The sequence below is a fragment of the Tachysurus vachellii genome, chromosome 16 (genome assembly GCF_030014155.1).
Source record: "Tachysurus vachellii isolate PV-2020 chromosome 16, HZAU_Pvac_v1, whole genome shotgun sequence".
NCBI classification, from domain to species: domain Eukaryota; kingdom Metazoa; phylum Chordata; class Actinopteri; order Siluriformes; family Bagridae; genus Tachysurus; species Tachysurus vachellii.
The window spans coordinates 10,288,183-10,304,095 of NC_083475.1; the positions used below are offsets into that span (position 1 = coordinate 10,288,183).

At 40.2% G+C, this 15,913-nt stretch overlaps 1 protein-coding gene across 17 annotated transcripts in view; it reads left to right on the forward strand.

Moving 5' to 3' along the window:
• The window catches only part of celf2 (cugbp, Elav-like family member 2), a 142,916-nt gene that overhangs the window by 115,554 nt on the left and 11,449 nt on the right, over positions 1-15,913 (forward strand). For 4 of the 17 annotated variants that reach the window (XM_060889999.1, XM_060889991.1, XM_060889998.1 and 1 more), the window contains 5 exons: positions 3,259-3,462; positions 4,972-5,035; positions 10,324-10,452; positions 14,539-14,712; positions 15,383-15,526. In XM_060889999.1, coding sequence (XP_060745982.1) covers positions 3,259-3,462; positions 4,972-5,035; positions 10,324-10,452; positions 14,539-14,712; positions 15,383-15,526 — 715 coding nt within the window. Of the gene's footprint in view, positions 1-3,258; positions 3,463-4,971; positions 5,036-9,492; positions 9,628-10,323; positions 10,453-14,538; positions 14,713-15,382; positions 15,527-15,913 lie in introns of all 17 variants that reach the window. The other 13 variants (XM_060889997.1, XM_060890008.1, XM_060890007.1 and 10 more) reach the window with 12 other exon arrangements.

A 15,913-nucleotide genomic window follows, 5' to 3' on the forward strand; every position in this document is an offset into this window, starting at 1 on the left:
TTCTTTCTTTCTTTCTTTCTTTCTTTCTTTCTTTCTTTCTTTCTTTCTTTCTTTCTTTCTCCCAAGCTCTTTCTTGCTCTTGTTCTTTCTTTCTTTCTCCCAAGCTCTTTCTTGCTCTTGTTCTTTCTTTCTTTCTTTCTTTCTTTCTTTCTTTCTTTCTTTCTCCCAAGCTCTTTCTTGCTCTTGTTCTTTCTTTCTTTCTTTCTTTCTTTCTTTCTTTCTTTCTTTCTTTCTTTCTTTCTTTCTTTCTCCCAAGCTCTTTCTTGCTCTTGTTCTTTCTTTCTTTCTTTCTTTCTTTCTTTCTTTCTTTCTTTCTTTCTTTCTTTCTTTCTTTCTTTTATCTAATCTCTCGTCTGTTCGTTTTAAAGGTCACATAAAATTCCTTAATTTAAACAAATATGAATGATCACCTCTAGAATATCGACAACACATTTATTTAGTTTGCATGTTGATTACTGTGATGTACTGGGCAAATGCTCACTATCATCTGCACAACATATGTTTGTGCTATTTGCTAAGCTCCACATTACAATTCAGCAGTAATAATTTAGCTTTTATTTTGGAGTGTAGTAGCTTAAACCTCAGCTTCAGACCATGTCCCATGTGTAAGTCAAAATTTAAGTGTAACGAGACGGCTTCAGGAATAAGCAAGCAGAATGAGGTGTGTGTGTGTGTGTGTGGGAGGGAGTAATGAGATTTTTAGGTCTCTTGAGATGCATGGCTCAAGATGGAATCACTTGACTGACACCTCAGGCACAATCTCATTCCTTTTTTTTATTATTTTTTATTTTTATCCATCCCTCATTTAGAGAGAGAAAGAAAATCAATCCTGCCACTGAAACGAGGAACGTGATGTCTGCTTGGAGAGTGTGGGGCTATATTTTTTGCCTCCCTGACAACCTTTTAAATGCTTGTACACACTCCAGAAGTGCAAGTTGTAGTGTGATTGGCTCTGATAAAGGCTTTAGGATAAAGGCTTTCTGAGAAAGGCTTTTTAATATTCTGATACTGTAGAATTCATAAATCTTACTATGTTTATATGTGACTTATATAATGTGTATGCTTGTAAGAAAATAGAACTCTATTTTCTAGAATAAATATAGAATTATATTTGTAAAACATTTAAAAAAACAACCAAAGTTGTTGACTAAAGTGCTTCACAGTTGGGACACTGAAAAATAGCCAATATAAAGTAATATAATTCTATAATCGTAGTTCTATAATTTAGGTGCAAATACAGAGAATCCCCCAATCTCCCTTTGATTATTGTTTATATTACCGATAGTAATTAGTAAGTGACTAAATGGTTATGAAATTTTTATTGGAGCGGTCAGAGCCGTTAATTAGTTTGCTATGCTGATTTACGGAGATACAAAGCATGCAGAATGAGCATTGTGTGTATATGACACTCATGACTGAATCCCTTGACTGATAGATCAGCATCATTTAAAGGACAAACCCTGAATCGTTCAATTTTCTTAACATACACAAATATATTTTAAATGTGGATTTTAAAGTCCTGCTCATCATCCTGATTTCCGGTCACATCCAAGGCGTTGCTAGATTTCAAAAAGAATCGATTCGTTGATACCAGGAACTGAAAATTAATACTCGGTTCAAAAGATTCTTATTTGATTCTCTGATTCCAGGAACTGAGTCAGTTCAAATGATTCATAAAAGAGTCGAATCCATACCGAGAATTATTCTTCTGGAACAAACAAAGAACATTAGTTTAGCATCTTGTTTAGTTTTAGTTTAGCATCCGATTAATCAGTTTTAACAAGAACGCCTGTGTATATTGGCCTTTATTATGTATTTTATTTGTCTGACATACAGAGTTGATAATATTGACAGATAAATGCCTTCATTATTATATTGTATCTAGTGACCTGTGTGGATTATACACATTAAGGGTTCTGTAGTGTTTTTAGGTGATTGAAATGCTGGTATACTTGGAATATAGTATTTTTTTTAATAAATCTTTTAATCTTTTTATGTAAACCTTCATGATCATCATGCAATGTAAATCATCATCTCCTAACCATTTTGCTATTATTTCACTGTCCTGCTCATCTCACAGTGAGTATGCGTGTGTGTGTGTGTGTGTGTGTGTGTGTGTGTGTGTGTGTGTGTGTGTGTGTGTGTGAGTGTGGGTTATTTGCACAAGAGTTCTGAGAATAATCTATGTACAGTAGATTCACTTAAACAATGACTGCGTGCTTTAACCCACGCTAGTGTTGGGAGAGAGAAATCGGCAGAGGCGTACATGGACATGTTGTAATATAGAACTGATACATGCTTACACGCTTGTTGTACACTCTCACACACACAATCATGCTCATACACACACACACACTCATTATGTGCGCTATTGTGTACTTTCAGTGCAGACCCTTAGGGCTTTAGGCATTATAGGCTGCTCTCTGAGGTGTGTGAGTATATGTGTGTGAGAGACAGATTAGCACAGATGCACTGTGGGCAGAATCTCTCTCTCTCTCTCTCTCTCTCTCTCTCTCTCTCTCTCACTCTTGCACGTGTGCGCTCTCTCGCTCTGAAGCACATGATGATGAAATCGCTTTATAAAGCAGGAAATCGCTTTCTGGGGAAATATCAGCTTCTCTACCCATACACATACAGCCCCTTGTCTCTATCCGCATTCCCTCTATTCCTCTGTGTGTGTGTGGTGTGTGCGGTGTGTGTGTGTGTGTGTGTGTGTGTGTGATAATGTTATGGCATTTGGTAAATACCCAATTATACCTAATTGTTCTTTTTCATCCTCTCTTCATATTCTTTCTTCCTGTTTTTCTCCCCATATCACATTCTCGTTTTCCTTTCTTCCTCCATTCCTTTTGCATGTCTCTCCTTTCTTCTTCCTTTTCATCTCTTTCTTCCTTCATACCCATTACCTCCATCCCCATCTCTCTCTTTTGTGTCTCCCATATGCTCGCCTCCATTTTCCTATTTTACTCTGTCCATGTCTCACTCTTTACTGTCTCACTCTCCCCAATTATTTTCTCTCTTCTTTCCTGCTCTCTCCTCTCTCTCTCTCTCTCTCCCTCTCTCTCTTTCTTTCTGTTGCCCTATTTTTCTCTCGTCCTCTTTCTTCCCTTTTCCACTTTTCCCTTCTGTCTCTCATTTGCTCTCCTCCAACTTTGCCCTAACCTCTCTTTTTGTACCTCTCTCTCTCTACATCTGTCTGTCTGTCTGTCTGTCTGTCTATCTGTCTGTTTGTCTATCTGTCTGTGTGTCTGTGTATAGGGTTGCTCCTCCCCCATGGTGGTGAAGTTCGCCGACACTCAGAAGGATAAGGAGCAGCGGCGGCTGCAGCAGCAGTTAGCTCAGCAGATGCAGCAGCTGAACAGCGCCTCCGCCTGGGGAAGTCTGACTGGCCTGACCGGCCTCACCCCGCAGTACCTGGCAGTAAGAGGCCACACCCACTCGGCCACGCCCATCAGCACCACAGTCAGTCAATGTCTCAGCCCCCTCATTCTTCAGGCTCCGCTCACTCTCTTGTAACAAGACGCCTCGTCTTCTCTCATTTCCCTTTCGCTGTTTCTGTCTTTCCGCCAGCTTTCTTTAGCAATCAAACCCGGTATTCCCAGCAGTGGCAGGATGAAGGTGCTAATTGGATAAGACACAAGATGTGGTGAAGAGAATTCTGATACGTTTCTGAAGTGATAGCTAATTTAATCCTTGTGTTTGCAGGCTCTGTTTTTAGCAAACGATGATGATTCGGTGTCGTGATCATGTTGTAGATTTATCTGATCTTTTCCTATCACGGATCTTGAGTCTCCAATTTGTATTTGTTATTCTTCTTTTTTGGATTTGTAGAAGTTTTTCTTCTTATAACACACCCTAGTGCTTAAATCGTGTGTGTTGAAGACATGGAATGTGCATTATAGGTGTAAACTAAAATAAGATAACTGTGGGACGAGGTTAAAAAAAAAACAAAGCTTCACTTCTTCCTCTGCCGCATTTCTACTTTCCTATAATTCCTTATTTTAATGCTTCGCGAGCAAATAGCCTGTGAGTAATCTTGATGATCTTTATTAACCTTTAACTAAGCACCTTTGACCTTTAAGCCAAGCATTCTGCTCTTTTAGTTTTTCCTTGTACTGTTTACATTCTGTGCAACAAAACTAGACAGAGAGGAAAACCGCAGATCCACAGGCATGTTATTGAGTGCGACAAGCAAATATTATGAGCTTCTAATTTTATGAATATATCAGAAATTCTGTGAAGATTGGCAAAAAGCGTTCAAGCTACTTACAAAAAATTACTGGTACATGTCCCATCAGATAACACACACACACACACACACACACACACACACGCACGCCTGACATGCCTGTGATCTGTGATTAGTCCATTTTGGCTTTTTGTTGCTAGATTTTATTGATCTAAAACATTGGTCTGATTTTTTTAAGCATTTTGTTTACTGAGTTCTGAATGTGGAGTCTTTATAAAGTATGTTTGATTCATTAGAACAGAGACTATGGGTAGAATTTCTCAGTATAGCAGAAAAAAATTGTTTAAGACATCTTGCCACAACCCTTATGCTAAACAAGACTCTATTTCTCTGAGCCTGACTCTCAGAGTTTATCCTGGAGGGTCTCCGACTTTACGCTTTAGTATCCTTTTTCTTGCACATGATCTCTACTTGACTGTATAATCATTTATGTGTATTCACTCAGCAGCTGATTGAATCCAAAGTGACTTAGGCTTGAGAAAGGATACAATCCAAGCGCTTGAGGATTAACAGTCTTGCTTAAGGGCCTGACTTTGGGTTACATTATGCACCAGGAAGTGCTTACTTGGTATTACATACGTGTAATACTGTACTGCTAAATTTCCTCCTGCTTTGAGAATGAGTTCTGCTCTGAGCAAATATTTCATGATGTCTAAATTCAGATTTTTTCAGCCTTTTTTTTTCCTGACGTTCCATCTCTCTTTCTCTGTGTCTCTGTGCAGTTGCTACAGCAGGCGACTTCGTCCAGTAATCTAGGAGCATTCAGTGGGATCCAGCAGATGGCAGGTGAGTCGATTTTGGTTGATATTTGACCTATCTGTCCCAGTGTCAAATTTAACCCTTTCTTCTAAACTCTCATTACTAAACCATTCCTGTTCTGAATCATTTAAACTCCAGCATGAGCTTTTCTTTACACTAGATTTGTCAGGGAGTGTGTTAGAGATGATGCTATGTGCTTGATGTACATTTGTGGACACCAGGGTGTGTTCTTATCTCACACCCAGTCTTTCCCTGATATCCTCTGGATCCACTCTGACCCTGCCCTTGTTCAGTCAAACGAATGAATCAGTGAAACAACCAGAACGATCCGGAAGCCATCGTCCCTTCCTCAGCGCCATCTGATGCTTGTGCCAAGCCCTTGTCGTTGTTTTACTGGGGCGCTTTTTCAGAAAACTGTCCTAAATTTCAGCAAGGTGCCCCAAATGAATCCTCTGGTGTTCAGCAATCTGCAGCTTTTTCCTTTATTATTATTATTTTTTTTAAGGCTCGCATATGCGCTAAATCTTTTCACCACATTTAAAGGACATAATCTGGGTCATTTCTTAGGAACATGCTCTGGATTGCTCGGGTCCTTTTGAACGTGTGAAGATGTCAGTTCACTTCAGTAAAAATTATGCTTTGTTAGATAAAATCTCTTCGCTTGTGAAGCGTTCCTCTTTCCTCTGCAGTGGGTATCCAGGAGATGCGTGAAACACTAGCAAGCCAGTTTCAAAATATCTTGGTTTGACTCTGCAAATCGGCAAACTTTCATCATGGAGCAGCATAAATCTCACGATATATTACACATATTACAGCCATTACATTTTGCATGAAGGAAATAAACAGCATTAATATGAGTATGAGTAATAACAGTATGACATAAAGATATAATAAGGAAGAAATATCATACTTATGAAATACTAGCATGGTTAGCTAGACAGTTAGCTAAGCAATACATAGAGCTACCAATTGCTACATGTATTTGGTTATTCTCCAAACATTAGTATTAGACAATATAAATTTAATTTATTAGTTTCTTGGTTTATTACAGACCAATAAGTTGTACTACAGATTTAAAATAATCTTTGCTACATCGAAATAATTAGCCGATTATGGCCAGTCTAACATCTTTGAAAATATGAAACAGCTCTTTGCTTTAATTTTGTAATGTATCTGTTTAATATCAGCAACATGAAAAACAAACCAAAATGGAGAATCAATCCTTATAGCCTGTATAATAAAAGTCTGCACACTTGAACGCTTATATTTAAAAAAGTAAAGTAGCCATTTTAATACTTGCTGCTAAAAATATAGCGACAGTTAATGCTATGTTCTTTGATCCAGAGCAAATTGGTATATAACGTTAGCGCAACTCAGATAGACGCAAATAAAAGAGTCAAATCAAGCCTCTAGTATCTTATGTGCCATATGTACATGTTAGGTTTCGTCCTGTATGGATAATAACACCACTTAAACATAATCAGCGCCCAGAGAGGATTTTTATTCCGGTCCAAATGTGTACAAGTGCAAAAAAAAAAGTGTGTGTGTGTTTGTGTGTGTGTGTCCTCATCTTCATGTGGTACAAACCAGCAGGAGCCCGTGAGCTCACCGAGATCTTAGCGCCTTCTCTCAGTTGAATTGTGCATCTCAGTTGGATCCTTCCATCTGTCGCCTGGCAACGGGCCGTGATTGGCAGGCGCTGTGTGCAGCTGACATCTGGTGTGGGCGGAGCTACAAGCCATAAGGAGCTCAGAAAAACACACTGAGCTCTAAGAGCTAGTGAAATTTCTCTACTGACCACCCTCTGTCTACTGGGATCTTGAAGAAACTCACAAACACACACATTTTCACTCCTACATTTCTATCTCCTTTTAACACTTATTTTCTCTCACAGGAAAACGCACACATTTTCTCACATGTCTTTCTCCCATGTGCTAAATTTCTTGTTTTCACCCTTTCTTGCATCCAACCTCACACACACACACACACACACACACACGCATACATAAAGAGTTACACATATGGAATTGTGTGTGCAGAACCTATACAAGCTCTCGCAACTTGTGTGATTGTCCTCCTTGACCACCAGTCTCACTGAGTGAGAGCTAATCAGTGGTCATTTGTATACACACACACACACACACACACACACGCATACATAAAGAGTTACACATACGGAATTGTGTGTGCAGAACCTATGCAAGTTCTCGCAACTTGTGTGATTGTCCTCCTTGACCACCAGTCTCACTGAGTGAGAGCTAATCAGTGGTCATTTGTAAACACACACACACAAGCACACACACACAAATACCCCCAAAATCCGGCTGCGATTTCAAGTTTATTCAGAAGCACAAAAGAGCTCCTTAAGCGCCTGTTCGCCTGCTGCTAGCTCCTGCAAAGCCTTTTTTTTTTTTCACACAGCTCCTTTTTTCTTTTCAGCCTCTTGGCCTCTTAGACACACAAACACATACACATACACACACATACACACTCTCACACACTAGCCTGCTTCAAAACATACCAGTTTTTCCTCATTAACATGACCGATGCATTTACAGCTATTAAGAAAACAAACCTTCTGATTTAGACCACGGAGCAGTAAAGTGACACAGATACAGATGGCATTTTGTTCCACTCCTACTGTAGATCTTCCTTCAGACCTGCATACATCTTGGCTTCTTTTCTCTTTTTTCCTTGTACAAAGCAAGATCCAAGACTCAACATTGGCACCCATCACGGTTGGTGTGTTTGTGTAAGAGGAAGTCGCACAGTATTCAGTAGACAACTCTGTTCTGTAGCCACTAGTGCCCAATCTACATGAAGCAGTCAACAATCTCTGCCAGCGAACACTTCTCATATCTAATTCAGGTCTCTCCTCATAGACTGCTTATCACAGACCAGCCCTAGGGGGTCTAAGATGATCGCCATTTTTTTCCACACTGATCTACATTACTTACTGAAAATGTGGGCTTTCTCAAAAATGGATTCTCAGAGCAAATTCCCTTGTGATGACTAGGACAGGAGACTGGTCCTGATATTTACATACATACAGTAGGAGCAACTAATAATGTAGCCATGGACATTGTGTGGAACCTGACGGACGCAGATATGTATTGACTCTCATGTATACAGGAACTTGTCTGTGGGAGTGAGTAAGGTGATTAATTACATGATCCCATACACAACTCTAACTCAATCCCCAGTCCAACAGTGACCTATGGAGACCAATGGTTGTCGGCGGCGGTCAAATATTTGTGTATCTACCTCTATAGTGGGTTTAACCAATAAAAACACGGATGCGTGTTGGTCTGTGTATAATCGAGTTCTTAAATAACAGCTATTCCTCGGATCAAGAGTCTGGAGCATAGACATACGACACATCCGTTCCCTGAAAGCTATTCTTGTCGGGTCGCTGATTGAAGAAACAAGTCAGGATACGTCTCAGCTTTAGAATTATCCCACTTTCTTACAGACTTCTGGAGATTTTTAATCTCTGAGTGCAAATCCCAACACCTCCTAGTCATCGCAAGTTGAAGTGACATCTCGGTTCAAAAACCTGTCACACATTTTCTCTGATGAATGAAAAACAGATGACGTGCCACATGTTAAGAAATACATTTTCCTCATCTTTCGGCTGTTTGAAACTTGTTCCCGCTTCTGTAGATGATTTAGAATCCCAAAGTGCAATAGTTCTTACACACCAAGCCGTTTGCTGGCTGCCAGATGCTGTTAAACATCTGTAGCTGAGTGTCATCTGTCTGTTTTTCTGCTTTCTGCACTTTTAGTCCTTGCCAGTGGCGAGTGAGCATGCTGAATCAGTGCTGAAAGACTTCAGTGCAAGAGAAGAGAAACTCAGAACGTTCGCTTTGTCCTTCAAAGTTTCTGTACTGTTGTAGGTTGCAGTGTTTTTGCAATGAAGCGGACATCGTTTAAGCAGGTTCTTACCGTTAATATGAAATTGAATCTCACATTCATCTGCACTAAATACTGTATCATGTCAATATAGTCTACAAAAAAAGCTACACAAAGTGTAGGAATCTAAAGGCGGTATAATCTAGGGCACAGGGTTTTTCTGTGCTTCTTGTGATTCTCCTTGACCCTAGTTTTTTAGCTGCTGCATGGAGTTTCAGGGCTTGTACTACTATGTATAGTGTAGTTGGGGTGTGTTAACCTGTGTGAGTCTGCTGTGTGTGTTTGTTTAACTTATACAATACAATATATTCACTGAGCGTGTGTGCCAGCATATACACACACATAGACACCCACTTTTAGGAATTAGTTAACACACACTACAATACTCACTTCCTCTCTCTCTCCCATACCACACTCCAGTGCCTCCGTGTTTACCGTCTGTAGCACTCTGGGCCACTTGTTAAGTTAAGTGTGTGTTTGTATGTGTGAGTGTGTGTACAGTAACACGCTACCATCCATGTTGCTGCGCAGCCACACACTCCAACGACGGCTGACTCTCTCTCTCTCTTCAGGTATGAACGCTCTGCAGTTACAGAATCTGGCCACTCTAGCAGCGGCCGCCGCGGCAGCTCAGAGTTCGGCCAGCCCGTCCACCGCTAGTGCCCTGACCTCCAGCACAGGCTCCCTGGGAGCCCTGGCCAGCCCAGGTAACCGGCGGCTGCCTAGACTTCATCGTCATCATTCTCACTGTTGTAGCATCAGCACTACAGCCATCACTTCAGCTTTTTCCTCTCCCTCCATCAAGTCGGCTTCATCCACATCCTCGTACTTTAGTCATTGCATCAGAAAGCCTGCGTCACGGGCGCATATCTGTCCTTCCGTTCTGTCCTTGTATATCTCCGTTAAGGCATTTTGTCAGGTTTCGTAGCTATTAGCGTGCCTTCCGTTTGCTGCTTAGAAAAGGGCAGAGGTATTTTTGGAAATGTTTCTTGGGAGAGGTGCAAGTTTCAGAGCACTGGAGTGATTTTCACAGAGTGCATTGCTTTTTACATGATTCTCATTTCATCTCCCACACTGGCACCCTACTCATAACCCTCCCTCCCTCTTTCTCTCTCTCTTTCTCTCTTCCTGTATTCTATGTATCTTTCTACAGAACAGCATTAAAAGTACAAAAGTGTCCACATTACACTGTTTCTTGCCAAGACATTTGTTACACTTTATCATCTTCATCATCATCATCATCATCATATCCTTGATCTTGTGTCGTCTCATTCCTCTCCTCCACGTGTGTGTGTGCTAGACATTAAATGTGTGAATATTTCTGTACCATAAATAAATACACTCAATGGTGTGACACACGCGTTCTCTCTCTCTCCCTCCCTCTCTCTCTCTTTCTCTCCCAGCAGCAGGCTCCACAGCTAACTCGAGTGCAGGAGCGATGGGTTCTCTCGGCTCCTTGGGAACCCTGCAAGGCCTCGCTGGGGCCACCGTGGGCCTCAACAACATTAATGCACTAGCAGGTAGCGTCAACAGTGAGTATAAACCTCATCTGCCTCACCCATCCCATCTCACGCATACACATGCCTGGAGAGATGCCCACTCACACACACACACACACGCACACATACACACACAGAATAAACATATCAGTCAAACATAAGAAGGGCATCTCTCTGGGTAGGATAGGAGTTTGCTTCTTGTATATGTCTAGCGTCTATATGTGTGTGTTTGTGTGTGTGTTTCGTATGTATATTTGTGTTACTTATTCATTATATAAATGATTAGTTATCATCTGGAGTCCTGTTTAATTCACTATCACTAATCCTGATTTAAGTATCAGAATTTTTTTTGTTTTTGTCTTTGCAAATCTGAAAGAAAATTTCCTCCTCACACAGCAGCATTACTGCTGACATTCAAAAATGTGTGTGTTTGTGTGTTTGTGTGTGTTTATGTGAGTGTGTGTACATGTTTAGCAAACTCCTCTTCGCCCTGTCTCCACACACACCTTCACAAACCAGACGCCTGGCAAATCCATTGCTCTCTCTCTCTTTCTCTCTCTCTCTCTCTCTCTCTCTCTCTCTCTGTTTCTCTCTGTTTCTCTAGGCTTGTGATTGTTTCAGTTGTACGATTGTTTGCTTTGTCAGTGTGTGTTTGTTGTGTTGTGTGCAGCACTTATCCAGAAAGAAGGACATGTTCACGAGCCTATTCAACTGTGTGATTAGTGTCTGTAATTCAGAGCACAATAGCTGAGGGCCTCATATGTTACTTTTTAAATTGGTAGGCTAAGGTGTGTGTGTGTGTGTGTGTGTGTGTGTGTGTGTCTGTGTGTATGACCTGACCTGGATGTCTGCATTTTCCCCAAATGACCTTTCAGACAGGTTACTGGTTTTATAAATCAGGCTTTCCAAAACGCCATATCATCCGTTTTACATTAATTGAAATGGCTTTCTAATACACACACACACACACACACACACACACACACACACACACTGCTCATTATAAAGGCCATATAGTTTAATTGAATAGTAAAGGTCAGTATTGTAATTATTGCAGGATAAATGAGAGAGCTGCAGTTGAAGCACCCTGCTCATCATTTATTGTTTGCAGGACGTCAAGCCAAAAGGCCAGTCAGTAAATATGCATGAATCAGTCATCTCATACACACACACACACACACACACACACACCCACCCCAGCTCTTGTCCTTCGAATACTTTCTGATCTCACTGAGGCTCTGCTGGCAGGACACAGATCTTTCAATGCCATGATTCATATAGTAGAAATTAAATCTGCATTATAATTCAATTCAATTATATATATATACACTCACTGGCCACTTTATTAGGTACACCTTACTAGTACCGGTGTGGTCTTCTGCTGCTGTAGCCCATCTGCCTCAAGGTTTGACATGTTGTGCGTTCAGAGATGCTCTCCTGCATACTTCGGTTGTAACGAGTGGTTATTTGAGTTACTGTTTCCTTTCTATCAGCTCGAACCAGTCTGGCCATTCTCCTCTGACCTCTGGCATCAACAAGGCATTTGCGCCCACAGAACTGCCCTCACTGGATATTTTCTCTTTTTCGGACCATTCTCTGTAAAGCTTAGTGATGGTTGTGTGTGAAAATCCCAGTAGATCAGCAGTTTCTGAAATACTCAGACCAGCCCGTCTGGCACCAACCATGCCACGTTCAAAGTCACTTAAATCACCTTTCTTCCCCATTCTGATGCTCGGTTTGAACTGCAGCAGATCGTCTTGACCATGTCTACACGCCTAAATGCATTGAGTTGCTGCCATGTGATTGGCTGATTAGAAATTTACGTTAACAAGCAGTTGGACAGGTGTACCTAATAAAGTGGCCGGTGAGTGTATATAAATTTTTAAAAAATCATATTCATGCTCCATTCATGCATCCAGGAAGATTTTCTTCTCCTAACTGCATACCTGCTTATCTTATCAGTTTTGCAGTAGTTACTGAATAATTCATGAATAGTTCGTAATAGTTGCTGATGATAAACAGGCTAAGAGTAGCGGTTGTGCTTGCAGGATAGTTTTCCTCTCACGTGCGGGTGAAGCAGGATAGAGAGATAGAACATAGCCAGTGTAATTCACTGTTCCTCCGATTTAGTATTTAATGTTTTTAACTGAAGAATGGAAACAGAAACGGATGTTTTGGAATTGTTCTTGATGTTGTGATGTGGTGATGAGACGGTGATGGTGATAGGGACATGCTGCCCTTGTGATGTCGCTTGCATGAGTCAGCTACGGTTTCCACTCGCTTACACTGCTGTGTAATACATGGACTTTTTCTTGTGTTGTAAGCTTGATGTGGGTGTGTAACAGCACTCGTCGTTGTTGCCGATCGTGAGCCGTCAGTACGTGCGAACTGAGTGTGTTGTGTGTCTGATTGTGTGATTGTTCAGCAACAAATGAAATGTACAGCTTTTCTTTTCACCCAAGTGTAGCCAAGATACGGTGAAACTTACAGCCGCACACACTCACAAAAACAAACTTTTCGGACACTGTAGGACACGGTACGCTGGACAAGTAGGACACTGGGACACAAGGACAATGTAGGACAAAGAGTACAAATGGAAAATGCCTAAAATAATAACCTATTCCATTTAATTTGATTTGTATACATTATTTACAGAAATCTATAAATTCAGCATAGAAATTTTAAATGTATCTCTAATGAGCAAAGTCAGAGGCAACAGTGCCAAGTTAAAACTCCCTGAGATGATACGAAGACGTAACCAGACTCAAAATGTACACCAGAGAGGAAGATTATAAATCATTTCTCTTTTAAAACTGTGTACTATATGGTCAAAAAAATGCTATTGCGTAACCAGTGGTTTTATTCTAGTTTTAACATGAAGTCTCTTTTGTTAAAGTTATGAACGCTTCACTAATGGAAGCTGGAATGCAAAACTGTCTGGGATCAATTGTAGCTCAAAAAAAGCCATTTTTGTGGTTTCTAGGTGGTACAGTACCATCTACAGCGATCCCATGTATCTCCAGGCTGTAAATGTGAAACCATCCTCAGCAGCCTCTAAGGGATGAGAACTCTAAGGGATGAGAACAAAATAGAGTATCATTATGTCTGCAGTTCAGGCCCAAAGATTCAAAGGGTTCAGGATCACTGGTTTCTTGAAGTCAAATCACTTTTATTCTTACAGTATGTCATTTGGCATCTCTGTGCAAATAAAGCTATGGTTTACACATAAGAAGTGGCTCTGATGATGATATGATTCAGTTAACTTAAAATAGATCGAGATATTTTTAATACACAACAGGCCCCACATATCAATCATTCAGAAATGATGTGTTATGTGTAGATGTTTTTGTAGGCTGAACCAAACTAAAAAGAGATTTACAGAAATGACGTTAACTCACCATAAGCTTTACCCTTTTGCTAAATATTCCAATAACGCTAGCTCAGCTATCGCAGCGTATCACACCAACAATCATAAATCTTTGTCCTTTTATAGTGTACTATTTCTGTTATCCTAGTTAAATAGTCGCTTTAGAGTGTGTTTTTTCAATTTATTAATATGAATTGCCCAAGAGGTTGATTTTTATTAAATTTACTAGATATATATGTTTCCTTAATCAACTCTTGTATCTCATATTTCCAAACTGGGGTTTCATGAAAAGGACATTTCTCATCAAAATAATCCTGTGAACATTTTACAAATCTAGTTGGATTAATGATTCGCATTGTTGATGTATCTGAGCTGTTACACTAAAAAAGAATGTGTGAGATTTTTGCCATTTAGCATGATGCTAAACTGGTAGCTATACATTTTCCTACTCAAAATAAACCAGACGCATTTTCACTGCTTGATTATATTTGAGGTAAAGGGAAACGAAGTACATTTCATAATGTCAGAAATGTTCCTTGTGTTGTCTGATGTATATGTTGTTTGTGTCTGTTTTGTTTTGTGCCTTGTACACCTGTGGTGTGTATATCATCTCGTTGTTTTTTTTTCTGTGTGTGTCTGTGTGTGTGTGTGTGTGTGTGGTGTTGTTTTAAAAAAAAAACACTTCCCCTCAGTCCCAAGCGCTAATGAGTAAGTGCACTTTTTTCTTCTTTATTGTTGGGTTTTATGTAAAGTTGCTCACATGCTCTCAGGTGTGGCTGCCCTGAATGGCGGCGGCTCGGCCGGCCCCATGGATGCCCTCACTCAGGCTTACTCAGGAATCCAGCAGTACGCCGCCGCCGCCCTGCCCACACTCTACAGCCAGAGCTTACTGCAGCAGCAGAGTGCTGCCGGGAGTCAGAAGGAGGGTGAGGAAGGAGCAAACACACACTATATGTATACATGTGTATATACTGTATATATATATATATATTTATATATGATCAAGCTTACTGTGTCAGAGCTGTAATCCCCACAATTATTTTGTCCTTATAATGCAGGTATAGAAAAACTCATTAGTGCTCATTAATCCATTAATGTAAACACACACACACGTCTGTGAACATTAACACACACACACACTTATTTGCATACACTACGTATAACAAATGGACACGTACTGTATATATATACAGTATACACACACAAATAGCCTACTGCATGAGAATTGTAGTCTCCACAAAGCGTTCCGTCCTTACGATGCAGGTATGTGACTGTACAGACTGTAGTCCTTATTAGGACGTAAATATAAACATATACACACACATCTATGAACATTACACACTCACACTGTCTCACTCTCTTTCACACACATTCACACACACATTTCACAGCTAGTATTTTAGAAGGTGTGCAGACAGACTGTTGTCCCTATTAACAGATGCAACCTCTACACATGCCCACGGTACAGTATATACCTATAGACAGATACTCACATATGTACACACTCTTCCACATTGTACAGCCAGAGCACAAGGTACCAGCTCTTTAGTCCTCACATTGCTTACTAATCCACATGGTTATGTATTGTGTTTGCAGGACCAGAAGGGGCAAACCTTTTCATCTATCACCTGCCACAGGAGTTCGGGGACCAGGACATTCTGCAGATGTTCATGCCTTTTGGAAATGTAGTGTCGGCCAAAGTGTTTATCGACAAACAGACCAATCTGAGCAAGTGCTTCGGTATGTAGCCCAAACTCATACAATACACACACACACAAACACACACACACACATTAATTACATGGTGACTGAATGAGATAAACCTGTCTAGTACTCATTAAATATACAAATTGAAGAGCAATATTATAGATTAATATATTAATATTCTTTTAAATTATATATTCGATTTTTACAGTTTTTACATTTATAACAAATATCAGATCTCGTGTTGTGTTCACTAATTAATACAGAACAACTTTTTTTTATTATTATTAAGGACAATAAGGACAACTATTTAGTACTCAGGGCTAGATGGGTTTATGTATGTCAAGAGAGTGTAAACTGCACTGACAGTCTATAATTAAGTTTACTTAGTTTACTAAGGCTGTAGTTCATCATGCACACCAT